At 44.5% G+C, this 15,538-nt stretch overlaps 1 protein-coding gene across 1 annotated transcript; it reads left to right on the top strand.

Moving 5' to 3' along the window:
- Positions 1-2,169: 2,169 nt before the first annotated feature.
- LOC139379374 (G protein-coupled receptor 185 b) lies at positions 2,170-14,828 on the top strand. Its single transcript, XM_071122183.1, has 4 exons — positions 2,170-2,342; positions 13,398-13,597; positions 13,734-14,020; positions 14,243-14,828. The coding sequence occupies exons 2-4, from the start codon at positions 13,400-13,402 to the stop codon at positions 14,826-14,828; spliced, it is 1,071 nt and encodes a 356-aa protein (XP_070978284.1). The 5' UTR covers positions 2,170-2,342; positions 13,398-13,399.
- Positions 14,829-15,538: the final 710 nt, after the last annotated feature.

Here is a 15,538-nt window from a genome sequence, read left to right as displayed (position 1 = left end):
ACAACAGTATCTCGGACCTGCCTGGTGTGTTCCTTGTTCTTCATGATGTTCTCTGCGCTTTTAACGGACCTCTGAGACTATCACAGTGCAGGTGCATTTATACGGAGACTTGATTACACACAGGTGGATTGTATTTATCATCATTAGTCATTTAGGTCAACATTGGATCATTCAGAGATCCTCACTGAACTTCTGGAGAGAGTTTGCTGCACTGAAAGTAAAGGGGCTGAATAATTTTGCACGCCCAATTTTTCAGTTTTTGATTTGTTCAAAAAGTTTGAAATATCAAATAAATGTCGTTCCACTTCATGATTGTGTCCCACTTGTTGTTGATTCTTCACAAAAAAAATAAAGTTTTATATCTTTATGTTTGAAGCCTGAAATGTGGCAAAAGGTCGCAAAGTTCAAGGGGGCCGAATACTTTCGCAAGGCACTGTATATACCACCCCTACCTTGTCACAGCACAACTGATTGGCTCAAACACATTAAGAAAGAACAAAATTACACAAATTCACTTTGAACAAGGTACACCTGTTGATTGGAATGCATTCCAGGTGACTGCCTCATGAAGCTGGTTGAGAGAATTTCAAGAGTGTGCAAATCTGTCATTAAGGCAAAGGGTGGCTATTTGAAGAATCTCAAATAGAAAATATATTTTTATTTGTTTAACACTTTTTTGGTTACTACATGATTCCATATGTGTTATGTCGTCACTATTATTCTACAACATAGACAATAGTAACAATAAAGAAAACTCCTTTAATGAGTAGGTGTGTCCAAACTCTCTCCATATCTCTCTCTTGGCCTCTGTAATATGCATAGCTGAATATGTGTGTGTGACTGTTTGTGTGTGTGTGTGTGTGTGTGTGTGTGGAATCAGATGTCCAAACCCTTAAGTTAAATTCAGGCTTTAAATGTCAATGGTTAAGTTAATTAAGGTTTGGGATAGGGTTAAAACAATAACAACTCCACGGTTAAGTTAAGCATTCATTCCGAATGGTTAAGGGTTAAGGATAGGGTAAACAAACTATAACAGTGCCTAGCACTGGGCTTGAACGCACAACCCTTGGGGCCAGAGCTCATGGTTTACACCCATCCACAACACCCTAACAAACCCAGAGCTTACTTGATGGTAATAGCGCTCACCGTTGCCCCTAGAGAATGGTTTTAACGTTATCTTCTGACATCCTGCTTACCTGGACGGAGGTCTAATTCCCAATGGATCTTGAGCGACTTGGCCGATTCTAATACCCAGAGTGCTATGCAGGAAAGATGAATGAAGGAGTCCGCTTGAAAACGACTGGGCGAAGTCATCAATGAACAGCTAGACACACACACACCCTCATCTGTATTCCTATCATGCGCTGTGATTCACACATTCATAAAAACATGTGTGTGTCTGTGTGTTTGTGCATTCCCTGTATGTTGTAAGTTACTACAATCAAGATTATTGCACTATTTCATACACAATAGCCACTGCAGAGGCACTGCACAAACGCCAAAGGCGTGATTTAGGTAGAGAGAGAGAGAGGGAATGAGAGAAAGAGAACTCAACATGGGAATGGAGCGGAGGAGGGGAATGGAGGATAGGGGGATGACAGAGAGCGTGTGGGCCGTGGAATTTCCTGCACAAAGGGTGTAATTGTGTTCCATGAGAGAGAGAGAGCAAGAGAGAAATATGAGTGCATATACTGTAGTTATAGCCTACCCTCACACCTTGACAAGTAACTCATGTTATTACTCACATTTAATATTCACAAGGGCAATTAACTTAAATCTTCTTAAACTGAAGTTCCACACTTGATCTGAATGATCTCAATTGGGTTAGGGTGAAAGGAAAACAGATGCAGGCCTACTTAGCCGTCTGTCTGCACATGCGAACTCACAGCTTCGACCTTGTGTTTGTGTGTGAGTGTGCGCGCGGACGGACGTTCACGTACGTGGGTACCGAACACAGAGATCCTCTTCTACCTATCTAAGCATGGAGTCCTGTTGTTTATGGAAACTGGAGAAACCGGATTTCATTATCAATATTCAGTCCCTGATTCACAGAACCCATCGACACAGCATGACCTTAGTGAGCTTCTGACGTCACCAAGGGAGAATCGTCGTCAACGTGTCCATGCAGAGAGTGGTGCGCATAGTAGGCTATGCACGGCTGGAGGAGAGCGGCAAGTGGCAGAGGTGGTTACACTGCTTACAGCGTTGAAGCAATGCTAACGAAAGGATAGCGTCAGATGACTACACCGTGCTCCTCAAGTACTACTCTACAGAAAGGAAAATCTAGATTAGTATTTCTTATATCCAGCGGCGTTAAAGAGGAAAAAGGACATAAAGAACTAGTAATTGTATTTCTTTTTTTCTTCTTCTCTGTCTTTGTGGCGTTGTCTCTCCTCTCTCCTTCCCCATCTCTCTCTATCTCTCTCTCTCTCTCCCTCCCTCCCTCCCTTGCTCAACAGTCACGGACTGCGCTGGGGGGAAAGGCATTGCAGTTGAATGAAACTGGGGTATTGTTCGTGGTGGGAGGTGCGCATATGGAATGATGCTATGTCTTTAGCGTACAGATGCATATGTTGTTTATTAATAAATAGTTTGTTGACAATGACAAACAATAACAGAAAACAAAATATTTATAAATAGAAACCACCAAATGGAAATTGCTTTGCGGGTTTAGTGACCTTCTCAGTCCTTTGCAGTGTGTCGGAGTGTACTGTATGTGTGTGCATGTGCGTGTGTATCCTTATATGCGCGTGCGTGTGCTTAGTAGACAGAGGGAGTGAGGGAAAGGAGGGAGGGTTAGAGAGGAGAGGATACATTTGTGAATGGAGCTTGCTGGCTGTGCGTGCGCTGGCAGAGTTAAAATTAGCTCTGTGTTTTTTTTTTGTCTGCGCAGCGTGTCAATCAGACTAGCATCAAAACGATCTCGCAGATTTTAAACGTTTTTTTCTAAAAATAGAATAAATCACTGCAAAGTGATAGCTCCAAGCCTAATCCGAAGGCTCTCTTTCTGTCCCATATTTCTGGTAAGAATATCAAATATGGATGTGTTTTTTTCTATTCCATTTGGACATGTTTTAGATGTCGCTGCAGCTGCAATGGGGATTATATTTAGCCAATACTGTTTCTTTAGGTTAATACTGTTTTTTTTTATAGGTTATATCTGTTCCATTCAAGGAGGAACAAAAGGAAAACAATTTCATGGTAAATCAATGCGGTATGTAGAAAAGCCATACAAGGATGCATGTTTAAACTGACAGGCAACATCTTGTGTTGTGCAATGTATGTGTAAGTGTCTCCAGCATCTATGTACTGAATAACGTGTATCTATGTATCAAGCATATGATCTGTATGTTTGCAACATGAGGGTGGTATTACAAGGAAACATGCATTTAGCGTTGTGTTGTAATGTGTGTTAAATGTGTTACAGTAGGCTATATACACTCACTAGCCAGTTTATTAGGTTTACCCATCTAGTACCGGGTCGGACCCCCCTTTGCCTCCAGAACAGCCTGTATTCTTGGGGCATTCTACAATGTGTTGGAATGTTGGTCCATGCTGACGCGATGGCATCACGCAGTTGATTCAGATTGGACACCGGTACATTCATGCTGCAAACAGCCCATTCCATCTCATCCAAAAGATGCTCTATTAGGTTGAGTTCTGGGGAATGCGCGAGCCACTCCTCAATTGTCCAGTGTTGGTGATCGTGTGCCCACTGGAGCGGCTTCTTCTTGTTTTTGACCGATAAGAGTGGAACCCGGTGTGGTCGTCTGCTGCAATAGCCCATCCGTGACAAGGTTCGACGAGTTGCCGTTCTGCGCTTCACTGTTGTACTGTGCCATTATTTGTCTGTTTGTGGTCTGCCTGTTAGCGTGCAAGATTCTTGCCATTCTCCTTCGACCTCTGTCATCAGCCCATAGGACTTTTTTTGTTTGTTGCACTATTCTCTGTAAAAAGCCATGGAGGCTGGCCATTTATGAGACACTGGATCCGGAGCGCCTGGCACCGACGATCATACCATACTCAAAGTCGCATACGTCACTTGTTTTGCCCATTCTAACTTTCAATCGAACAGTAACTGAATGCCTAGATGCCTGTCTGCCTGCTTTATTTAACAAGCCATGGCCACTTTACTCACTGTCTGCAGGAGCGATCCATTTTCGTGAACAGGTTGGTGTACCTACTTGACTGTCCAGTGAGTGTATATTTGTCACGTGCGCCGAATACAACAGGTGTAAACCTTACTGTGAAATGCTTACTTACAGGCTCTAACCAATGGTGCCCAAAAAAGTGTAGGTAAGTAAAGAAATAAAACAACAGTAGAAAGACATTTGAAAAAAGAGTGGCAAGGCTATATACAGACAATTGTTAGTCAGGCTTATAGAGGTAGTATGTACATGTAGGTATCGTTAAAGTGACTGTCCATATATGATGAACAGAGAGTAGCAGAAGCTTAAAAGAGGGGTTGGCGGGTGGTGGGACACAATGCAGATAGCCCGGTTAGCCAATGTGCGGGAGCATGTAAGATAAACAGAGAGTAGCAGCAGCGTAAAAGAGGGGTTGGGGGGGTGCACACAATGCAAATGGTCTGGGTAACCATTTGGTTACCTGTTCAGGAGGCTTATGGCTTGGGGGTAAAAACGGTTGAGAAGCCTTTTTGACCTAGACTTGGCACTCCGGTACCGCTTGCCATGTGGTATGCAAATTGGGGTGGGTCTAGGGTTTCTTGGATAATTTTGTTGATGTGAGCCATTACCAGCCTTTCAAAGCATTTCATGGCTACGGAAGTGAGTGCTACGGGTCTGTAGTCATTTAGGCAGGTTGCCTTTGTGTTCTTGGGCGCAGGGACTATGGTGGTCTGCTTGAAGCATGTTGGTATTACAGACTCAATCAGGGACATGTTGAAAATGTCAGTGAAGACACCTGCCAGTTGGTCAGTACATGCCCGGAGTACAGGTCCTGGTAATCCGTCTGGCCCCGCAGCCTTGTGTATTTTAACCTGTTTAAAGGGCCAGAAGTATACAGAATGGTGTCGTCTGCGTAGAGGTGGATCAGAGAATCACCAGCAGCAAGAGCAACATCATTGATGTATACAGAGAAGAGAGTCGGCCCGAGATTTGAACCCTGTGGCACCCCCATAGAGATTGCCAGAGGACCGGACCGGATTTGACACACTGAACTCTGTCGGAGAAGTAGTTGGTGAACAAGGCGAGGCAGTCATTTGAGAAACCAAGGCTGTTGAGTCTGCCGATAAGAATGTGGTGATTGACACAGTCGAAAGACTTGGCCAGGTCGATGAATACAGCTGCACAGTATTGTCTCTTATCGACGGCGGTTAGGATATCGTTTAGGACCTTGAGTGTAGCTGAGGTGCACCGATGACCAGCTCGGAAACCAGATTGAATAGCGGTGAAGGTACGGTGGAATTCGAAGTGGTCGGTGATCTGTTTGTTAACTTGGCTTTCGAATACCTTTGGAAGGCAGGGTGGGATAGATATAGGTCTGTAGCAGTTTGGGTCGAGAGTGTCTCCCCCTTTGAAGAGGGGGATGACCACGGCAGCTTTCCAATCTTTGGGGATCTCAGACGATACGAAAGAGAGGTTGAAAAGGCTAGTAAAAGGGGTTGCAACAATTTCGGTGGATCATTTTATAAAGAGTCTGTCCAGATTGTCTAGCCCGGCTGATGTGTAGGGGTCCAGATGTTGCAGCTCATTCAGAACATCAGCTATCTGGATTTGGGTGCAGGAGAAGTGGGGGAGGCTTGGGCAAGTTGCTGTGGGGGGTGTAGGGCTGTTGACCGGGGTAGGGGTAACCAGGTGGAAAGCATGGCCAGTCATAGAGAAATGCTTATTGAAATTCTTAATTATCGTGGATTTATCGGTGGTGATAGTGTTTCCTAGCCTAAGTGCAGTGGGCAGCTGGGAGGAGGTGCTCTTATTCTCCATGGACTTTACAGTGTCCCAGAACTTTTTGGAGTTTGTGTTACAGGATGCAAATTTCTGTTTGAAAAAGCTAGCCTTTACCTCTATATCTTTGCTTTTTTTTCTTGCTGGTCAAGGGCATTCAGGTCTGGAGTGAAGCAAAGGCTATATTTGTTCATGGTTCTACCATTTTTTAATGGGCATACTTATTTAAGATGGCGAGGAAAGCACTTTCAAAGAATAACCAGGTATCCTCTACTGACGGAATGAGGTCAATTTCCTTCCAGGATACCCGGGCCAGGTCGAATAGGAAGGCCTGTTCGCTGAAGTGTTTTAGGGAGCATTTGACAGTGATGAGGGGTGCAGACCCATTACGGACGCAGGCAATGAGACAGTGATCGCTGAGATCCTGGTTGAAGACAGCCAAGGTGTATTTGGAGGGCAGGTTGGTTAGGATGATATCTAGGAGGGTGCCCGTGTTTACGGATTTGGGGTTGTACCTGGTAGGTTCATTGATAATCAAATCAAATCAAATGTATTTATATAGCCCTTCGTACATCAGCTGATATCTCAAAGTGCTGTACAGAAACCCAGCCTAAAACCCCAAACAGCAAGCAATGCAGGTGTAGAAGCACGGTGGCTTGGAAAAACTCCCTAGAAAGGCCGGAACCTAGGAAGAAACCTTGAGAGGAACCAGGCTATGTGGGGTGGCCAGTCCTCTTCTGGCTGGGCTCTCCTCCGAGAGAGAGAAAGAAAGAGAGAATTAGAGAGAGCATACTTAAATTCACACAGGACATCGGATAGGACAGGAGAAGTACTCCAGATATAACAAACTGACCCTAACCCCCCGACACATACACTACTGCAGCATAAATACTGGAAGGATATAGGAATAATATATGCAAAGAACAATATATAAAAATATACACGGGACACGACAAGACGAAGACAAAGACATCTGACTGCTACGTCATCTTGGGAAAAAAATATGATTACTGCTGTGAGTCTTTCTAGGTACGTTTCTAAGAGCTTTCCACACCTGGATTGGGCAACATTTGCCTATTATTATTTTCAAATTTCTTCAAGTTCTGTCAAATTTGTTGTTGATCATTTTCAGGTATTTTCAGGTATTGCCATACATTGTCAAGTAAATGTAAGTAAAAAATGTAACTCGGCTACCCAGGAACATTCACTGTCTTCTTGGTAAGCAACTCCAGTGTACATTTTGGCTGGTTATTGACCTGCTAAAAGCTGAAATCATCTCACAGTGTCTGGTGGAAAGCAGACTGAACCAGGTTTTCCTCTAGGATTTTGCCTGTGCTTAGCTCCATTCAATTAATTTGTTTATCTTGAAAAACTCGTCCAGTTCTTAACGATTACAAGCATATCCATAACATGATTTAGCTACCACTATGCTTGAAAATATGGAGATTGGTACTCAGTAATATGTTGTATTGGATTTGTCCCAAACATAACACTTTGTATTGAGGACAAAAAGTTGTTTGCTTTGCCACATTTTTTGCAGTATTACTTTAGTGCCTTGTTGCAAACAGGATGTGTGTTTTGAAATATTTTGGGTGAATAAGTTGGATGAACTTTGACAGAGCTGGTGTAACTGAGTCAGGTTTGTAGGCCTCCTTGCTCGCACACCCTTTTTCAATTCTGCCAACAAATTTTCTATAGGATTAAGGTCAGGTCTTTGTGATGGCCACTACAATACCTTGACTTTGTTGTCCTTAAGCCATTTTGCCACAACTTTGGAAGTATGATTGGGGTCATTGTCCATTTGGAAGACCCATTTGTGATCAAGCTTTAAATTCCTGACTGATGTCTTGAGATGTTGCTTCAATATATGTTGCATCAATAAATCCACATAATTTTCCTACCTCATGATGTCATCTATTTTGTGAAGTGCACCAGTCCCTCCTGCAGCAAAGCACCCCCGGAACATGATGCTGCCACCCCCATGCTTCATGGTTGGGAAGGTGTTCTTCAGCTTGCAAGCATCCCCCATTTTCCTCCAAACATAACGATGGTCATTATGGACAAACAGTTCTATTTTTGTTTCATTAGACCACAGGACATTTCTCCAAAAAGTACGATATTCGTCCCCACGTGCAGTTGTAAACCGTAGTCTGGCTTTTTTATGGTGGTTTTGGAGCAGTGGCTTCTTCCTTGCTGAGCAGCCATTCAGGTTATGTCAATATAAGACTCATTTTACTGTAGATATAGATACTTTTGTACCTGTTTCCCCCAGCATCTCCACAAGATCCTTTGCTGTTGTTCTGGGATTGATTTGCACTTTTCGCACCAAAATACATTCATCTCTACGAGACAGAATGCTTCTCCTTCCTGATCGGTATGACGGCTGCGTGGTCCCATGGTGTGTATACTTGCGTACTATTGTACGTACAAATGAACGTGGTACCTTCAGGCATTTCAAAATTGCTCCCAAGGATGAATCAGACTTGTGGAGGTCTACAATTTATTTTCTGAGGTCTTGGCTGATTTCTTTAGATTTTCCCATGATGTCAAGCAAAGAGGCACTGAGTTTGAAGGTAGTCCTTGAAATACATCCACAGGTACATCTCCAATTGACTCACATTATGTCAATCAGCCTATCAGAAGCTTCTAAAGCCATGACATACTTTTGTGGAATTTCCCAAGCTGTTGAAAGGCAACAGTCAACTTAGTGTATGTAAACTTCTGACCCACTGGAATTGTGATACAGTGAGTTATATGTGAAATAATCTGCCTGTAAACAATTGTTGGAAAAATGACTTGTGTCATGCACAAAATAGATGTCCTAACCGACTTGCCAAAACTATAGTTTGTTAACAAGAAATTTGTGGAGTGGTTGAAAAACAAGTTTTAATGACTCCAACCTAAGTGTATGTAAACTTCTGACTTCAACTGTAAATAATGTGTGTGAAATGCTAGATAGTGTATGGGATGTAAACAGAGAGGTCTATTTTCTTGGGGATCTGAATATTGACTGGTTTTCAAATAAAATCAAATGGATTTGTCACATACACGTGGTTAGCAGATGTTAAAGCGAGTGTAGCGAAATGCTTGTGTTTCTAGTTCCGACAATGCGGTAATAACCAACGAGTAATCTAACCTAACAATTCCAAAACTACTACCTTATATACACAAGTGTAAAGGGATAAAGAATATGTACATAAAGATATATGAATGAGTGATGGTACAGAACGGCATAGGCAAGATGCAGGAGATGGTATCGAGTACAGTATATACATATGAGATGAGTAATGTAAGGTATGTAAACAAAGTGGCATAGTTTAAAGTGGCTAGTGATATATTTTACATAAATTTCCATCAATTACCATTATTAAAGTGGCTGGAGTTGAGTCAGTGTGTTGGCAGCAGCCACTCAATGTTAGTGGTGGCTGTTTAACAGTCTGATGGCCTTGAGATAGAAGCTGTTTTTCATTCTCTCGGTCCCTGCTTTGATGCACCTGTACTGACCTCGCCTTCTGGATGATAGCGGGGTGAACAGGCAGTGGCTCGGGTGGTTGTTGTCCTTGATGATCTTTATGGCATTGCTGTGACATCGGGTGGTGTAGGTGTCCTGGAGGGCAGGTAGTTTGCCCTCGGTGATGCGTTGTGCAGACCTCACTACCCTCTGGAGAGCCTTACGGTTGTGGGCGGAGCAGTTGCCGTACCAGGCATTGATATAGCCCGACAGGATGCTCTCGATTGTGCATCTGTAGAAGTTTGTGAGTGCTTTTGCTGACAAGCCGAATTTCTTCAGCCTCCTGAGGTTGAAGAGGCGCTGCTGCGCCTTCTTCACGACGCTGTCTGTGTGGGTGGACCAATTCAGTTTGTCCGTGATGTGTACGCCGAGGAACTTAAAACTTACTACCCTCTCCACTACTGTCCCATCGATGTGGATAGGGGGGTGCTCCCTCTGTTTCCTGACGTCCACAATCATCTCCTTAGTTTTGTTGACGTTGAGTGTGAGGTTATTTTCCTGACACCACACTCCAAGGGCCCTCACCTCCTCCCTGTAGGCCGTCTCGTCGTTGTTGGTAATCAAGCCTACCACTGTAGTGTCGTCCGCAAACTTGATGATTGAGTTGGAGGCGTGCATGGCCAGCAGTTGTGGGTGAACAGGGACTCCAGGAGAGGGCTCAGAACGCAGCCTTGTGGGGCCCCAGTGTTGAGGATCAGTGGGGTGGAGATGTTGTTACCTACCCTCACCACCTGGGGGCGGCCCGTCAGGAAGTCCAGTACCCAGTTGCACAGGGCAGGGTTGAGACCCAGGGTCTCGAGCTTGATGACGAGTTTGGAGGGCACTGTGGTGTTAAATGCTGAGCTGTAGTCGATGAACAGCATTCTCACATAGGTATTCCTCTTGTCCAGATGGGTTAGGGCAGTGTGTAGTGTGGTTGAGATTGCATTGTCTGTGGACCTATTTGGGCGGTAAGCAAATTGGAGTGGGTCTAGGGTGTCAGGTAGGGTGGAGGTGATATGGTCCTTGACTAGTCTCTCAAAGCACTTCATGATGACGGAAGGTAGTCGTTTAGCTCAGTTACCTTAGCTTTCTTGGGAACAGGGACAATGGTGGCCCTCTTGAAGCATGTGGGAACAGCAGACTGGGATAAGGATTGATTGAATATGTCCGTAAACACACCAGCCAGCTGGTCTGCGCATGCTCTGAGAACGCGGCTGGGGATGCCGTCTGGGCCTGCAGCCTTGCGAGGGTTAACACGTTTAAATGTTTAACTCACGTCGGCTGCAGTGAAGGAGAGTCTGCAGGTTTTGGTTGTGGGCCGTGTCAGTGGCACCGTATTGTCCTCAAAGCGGGCAAAAAAGTTATTTAGTCTGCCTGGGAGCAAGATAACCTGGTCTGTGACGGGGCTCGTTTTCTTTTTGTAATCCGTGATTGACTGTAGACCCTGCCACATACCTCTTGTGTCTGAGCCGTTGAATTGTGACTCTACTTTGTCTCTATACTGACGCTTAGCTTGTTTGATTGCCTTGCGGAGGGAATAGCTACGCTGTTTGTATTCAGTCATGTTTCCGGTCACCTTTCCCTGGTTAAATGCAGTGGTTCGCGCTTTCAGTTTCACGCGAATGCTGCCATCAATCCACAGTATCTGGTTTGGGAATGTTTTAATAATTGCTATGGGAACGACATCGTCAATGCACTTTCTAATGAACTCGCTCACTGAATCAGCGTATTCGTCAATGTTGTTGTTGGAAGCAATGCGGAACATATTCCAGTCCACGTGATCGAAGCAGTCTTGAAGCGTGGAATCAGATTGGTCGGACCAGCGTTGGTCGGAGATTGGTCGGAGCTGTCCGCTCAAGAGAACGCTTCTCAGTGTAATCAGCACCTGTAATCTGGTTCAGGTTATTAATCAACCTACCAGGGTGTTTACAAACACACCAGGAACAAGATCATCCACATGTATTGATCACATTTGGACTAATACGGTAGAGCTTTGTTCTAAAGCTGTATCAATATGCATTGGATGCAGTGATCACAATATAGAGGCTACTCTATATCTAGGAGAACGAAGGTTCCAGAAGCTGGGCCTAAAATAGTGTATAAGAGATCATACAAATGTTTATGCTGTGAATCTTATGTGGGTGATATAAAACATTTTTGCTGGTTTGATGTGATTAATAAGGAGCATCCAACCACTGCACTTGATAAAGTCATGAAATTGCTTCTTCCTATTATGGATAAACATGCACCTGTTAATTAAGAAACTGGCTGTTAGAACTGTTAAAGCTCCACCGATTGATGGAATTGAAAATGGTTGAATGGTTGAAAGAGATGGGGCAAAATTCGTGGCTAATAATTCTGGCTGCTGACAGCAAATTGAGCAATTATGTGACTAAATTTAAGAATTTTGGGGGGGAATATTTTAAATGAAATGATGTACTGTATGCTGATGATTCAACCAAATACATGTCAGCAACCACAGCTAATGAATTCACTGAAACCCTTAACAAGGAGTTGTAGTCAGTTTTGAAAAAGGTGGTCAGTAATAAACTGGTCCTAAACATCTCTAAAAGCAAGAGCATTGTATTTGGTACAAATTATTCCCCAAGCTCTTGACCTCAGCTGAATCTGGTGATGAATGGTGTGGCTGTTGAACAAGTTGAGGTGACTAAATTACTTGGTGTTACATTAAATTGTTAACTGTCATGGTCAAAACAAATATTGTGCATTCAGAAAGTATTCAGACACCTTCACTTTTCCACATTTTGCAACGTTAAAGCGTTAAAATGTATTAAATGGTTTATTTTCCTTGTCAATCTACACACAATACCCCATAATGATAAAGCCAAAACAGTTTTTTAGCGTATGTTTGCACATTTATTAAAAATAAAAAACAGATGTCACATTTACATAAGTATTCAGACCTTTTGGTATGAGACTCGAAATTGAGCTCGGGTGCATCCTGTTTCCATTAAGATGTTTCTATAACTTGATTGGAGTCTACTTGTGGTAAATTCATTTGATTGGACATGATTTGGAAAGGCACACACCTGTCTCTATAAGGCCCCACAGTTGACAGTGCATGTCAGAGCAAAAACCAAGCCATGAGGTCGAAGGAATTGTCCGAAGAGCCGAGGATTGTGCCGAGGCACAGTTCTGGCGAAGGGTACCAAAAAATTTCTGCAGCATTGAAGGTCCCTAAGAACACAGTGGCTTCGATAATTCTTAAATGGAAGAAGTTTGGAACCACCAAGACTCTTCCTAGAGCTGGCCGCCCAGCCAAACTGAGCAATCGGTTCACCTTCCAACAGGACAACAACCTTAAGCACACAACATCTGCTCTTTCCATGACATAGACTGACCAGGTGAAAGCTTTGATCCCTTTTTAATCACATTTTAAATCCACTTCAAATCAGTGTAGATGAAGGGGAGGAGACAGGTTAAAGAATACTTTTTAAGCCTTGAGACAATTGAGACATGGATTGTGTCTGTGTGGCAAGACAAAAAGATTGAAGTGCCTTTGAAAGGGGTATGGTAATAGGAACACTGTTTGTGGGGGGGAGGGTTCCGAATATTTGTTTTACTCGGTATATATATTATTTGAATCAGGCGCTTTTGTTGGATGGATGATCTCTTTGTTTTTATTTGAGAAGTGACTTTATTCCTCTGTAGTAATGGATACCTCTGACTCACTCACTCTCTCCCTCTACTCCTCAACCTGAATCACTTAATCCTCTTCCCCTCTCTTTCCTCATCCATCCTTCCTCTCTGCCCCAACTCTCACCCATCCCCCCTCTCTCCCACCTGGACTCCTCTCTCCCTCTCCTCTCCCTCTGTAGAATAATGTACTACAGCAACCATTATGCTCTGTATTCTCTATCTGGTTTTTATCTTATTAAAGACGTTCCTGAATCTTACACTATGGTGTCCCGTCTCCTTATTAATACAGCCTACTCTCTCCCTTCTTCTTCTTCACCCCCCTTCTTCCCTTCATCCAGTTATGATCCTCTCCCTAGCTGCAGCCATGAGCAGTGGTGGCCTTCCCCAGAACACTACTTCCTCTGCAACCTTTGATCCCTCATCCCTGGACCCCTGGCTTGACCCTTACCCTGACCTCCCTGGGGTCAACTCCTCCTCCGCAGTCCCCGTCCGCACCTCCACATCTGACCTTGATCTACGACCTCTGACCTCACCCCAGGTTAGTCATGATGTCATCAAGTTTTGTGAACATAAACGTACTGGTTGACTTTATAGCTTTAAAAAAATGTTGCTGACTATGTTAAGTGACTTTGGGTATTTTGAAAACGTATTACTATTATTGTTGTCATGAACAGGATGTCAGCCCATGGGACGTGGCATTATGTGTCACAGGAACCCTCATCTCCTGTGAGAATGCTCTGGTCATTGCTGTCCTGTTCTACACGCCGACCCTTCGAGCTCCTATGTTCATCCTGATTGGTTCGCTGGCGTTCGCCGACCTCCTGGCGGGTCTCGGACTCATCCTAAACTTTGTCTTCATCTATCTGGTCAAGGGAGAGGTCGTGACCTTGGTTTCCACGGGGATACTTATCGTGGCGTTCTCTGCGTCCATTTTGAATATCCTGGCGATCACTGTGGACAGGTATGGTGACGTTGTATTTCTCTTTATGTTGTATTTCTGATTGCTATAATTGCAGCGATGCAACTATGTATTGGAATTCTGAGTGTATCAGTTCTCACTAAGATGAAAACATGGACTGGACTAAAGTAATCAGTTATCAGTATGAGTTAAACATGTTTTGGAATAGTGAGTGTGCCAGTGAAAACATGGACTGGACTGACAGTAATGTTCACTCCATTACAGGTACCTGTCGCTGTACAACGCGTTGACCTATCACACCGAACGGACTGTCCTCTTCACGTACCTGGTAATAGGGCTCATCTGGTTGGTGGGTCTGATCCTTGGAGTCCTCCCTGCCCTCGGGTGGAACTGTCTAGACGACGAAACGACTTGTAGCGTATGCCGACCAGTCACGAAATCCAACGCCGTTGCACTCGCCATCTTCTTCCTATTGGTCTTCGCAGTCATGATGCAACTCTACCTGCAGATCTGTAGGATTGCGTTCCGACATGCTCAGCAAATCGCAGTCCAACATCAATTCATCGCCATTTCCACGACCAAAGGAGTCCAGACACTCTCTGTGATTCTCTGCGCTTTCGCTATGTGTTGGTTGCCGTTCGCAATGTATTCTATAGTGGCGGACTCGAGTTATCCTATAATATATACATACGCCACTGTGCTGCCGGCGGCGTGTAATTCAGTTATAAATCCAATTATATACGCTTTCAGGAACCCGGATATACAGAAGGGGTTGTGGTTGGCGTGCTGTGGGTGTGTCCCGTCAAATTTGAGTCTCAGACCGAGGGCGAGGACCTCCAGTGATGTATAGGGAACCTGAACATACAGAAAGTTTGATTAACTGGCCCAGAGCGTGTGGAGGATGTTGCCAGGACAACGGGGAGATGGGAATGTCGAGCCCCGGAGAAGGGCTTCTGGCTGCGACCGCTCCAATCTCTCCCTCCCACCATACATCCAGTGATGTAGAGGTAGGGGTGTTTCGGTCATCAGAGGAAGGGGATCCCCCCTCCTCCCCCCTTTCTCTAGGGGTGTGTTGACGTCAAGGCAAGATGGCACCCCTTCTCGAACCTCTGACGATGTATAGGGTGTGGGGTGTGGTGAGGTCAAGGTTCAAAGGTGACTAACAAGGCAAGGTCGACCCCCTCTTAGGACCTCCAGTCTCCAACAATGTCTAGGTTTGGGGTACGGTGACGTCAGAACAGGGTGGCAAGGAGAAATGTGGCCCAGTCCACACCTCACCTGCCTAGGGCTGAGACCAGTGTTGGGTGGCAGGTGTGGCTCCCCCTAGTCATATGTTGAGGAGGCATGGACTGGACTGAGAAGGTCTGGGATGCATTACCCTGGGTCTAGCCCTACCCAAGCTCACTGGATAGAGATGGTAGTAGTGGACTGTGACTGTGTGTGGGGCTAAGGTGAAACACTTATAGGCCTCTACAATGCTTCTAGCTCATAAGGTGAGCATTAGTAGTAGAGAGCCTAGTAGGAGTTGGTTGGAAGATGATAAGGAGTCTTCATAAACAC

This window comes from Oncorhynchus clarkii, chromosome 21 (assembly GCF_045791955.1).
Source record: "Oncorhynchus clarkii lewisi isolate Uvic-CL-2024 chromosome 21, UVic_Ocla_1.0, whole genome shotgun sequence".
NCBI classification, from domain to species: domain Eukaryota; kingdom Metazoa; phylum Chordata; class Actinopteri; order Salmoniformes; family Salmonidae; genus Oncorhynchus; species Oncorhynchus clarkii.
This window is presented reverse-complemented; position numbering and strand designations above follow the sequence as displayed.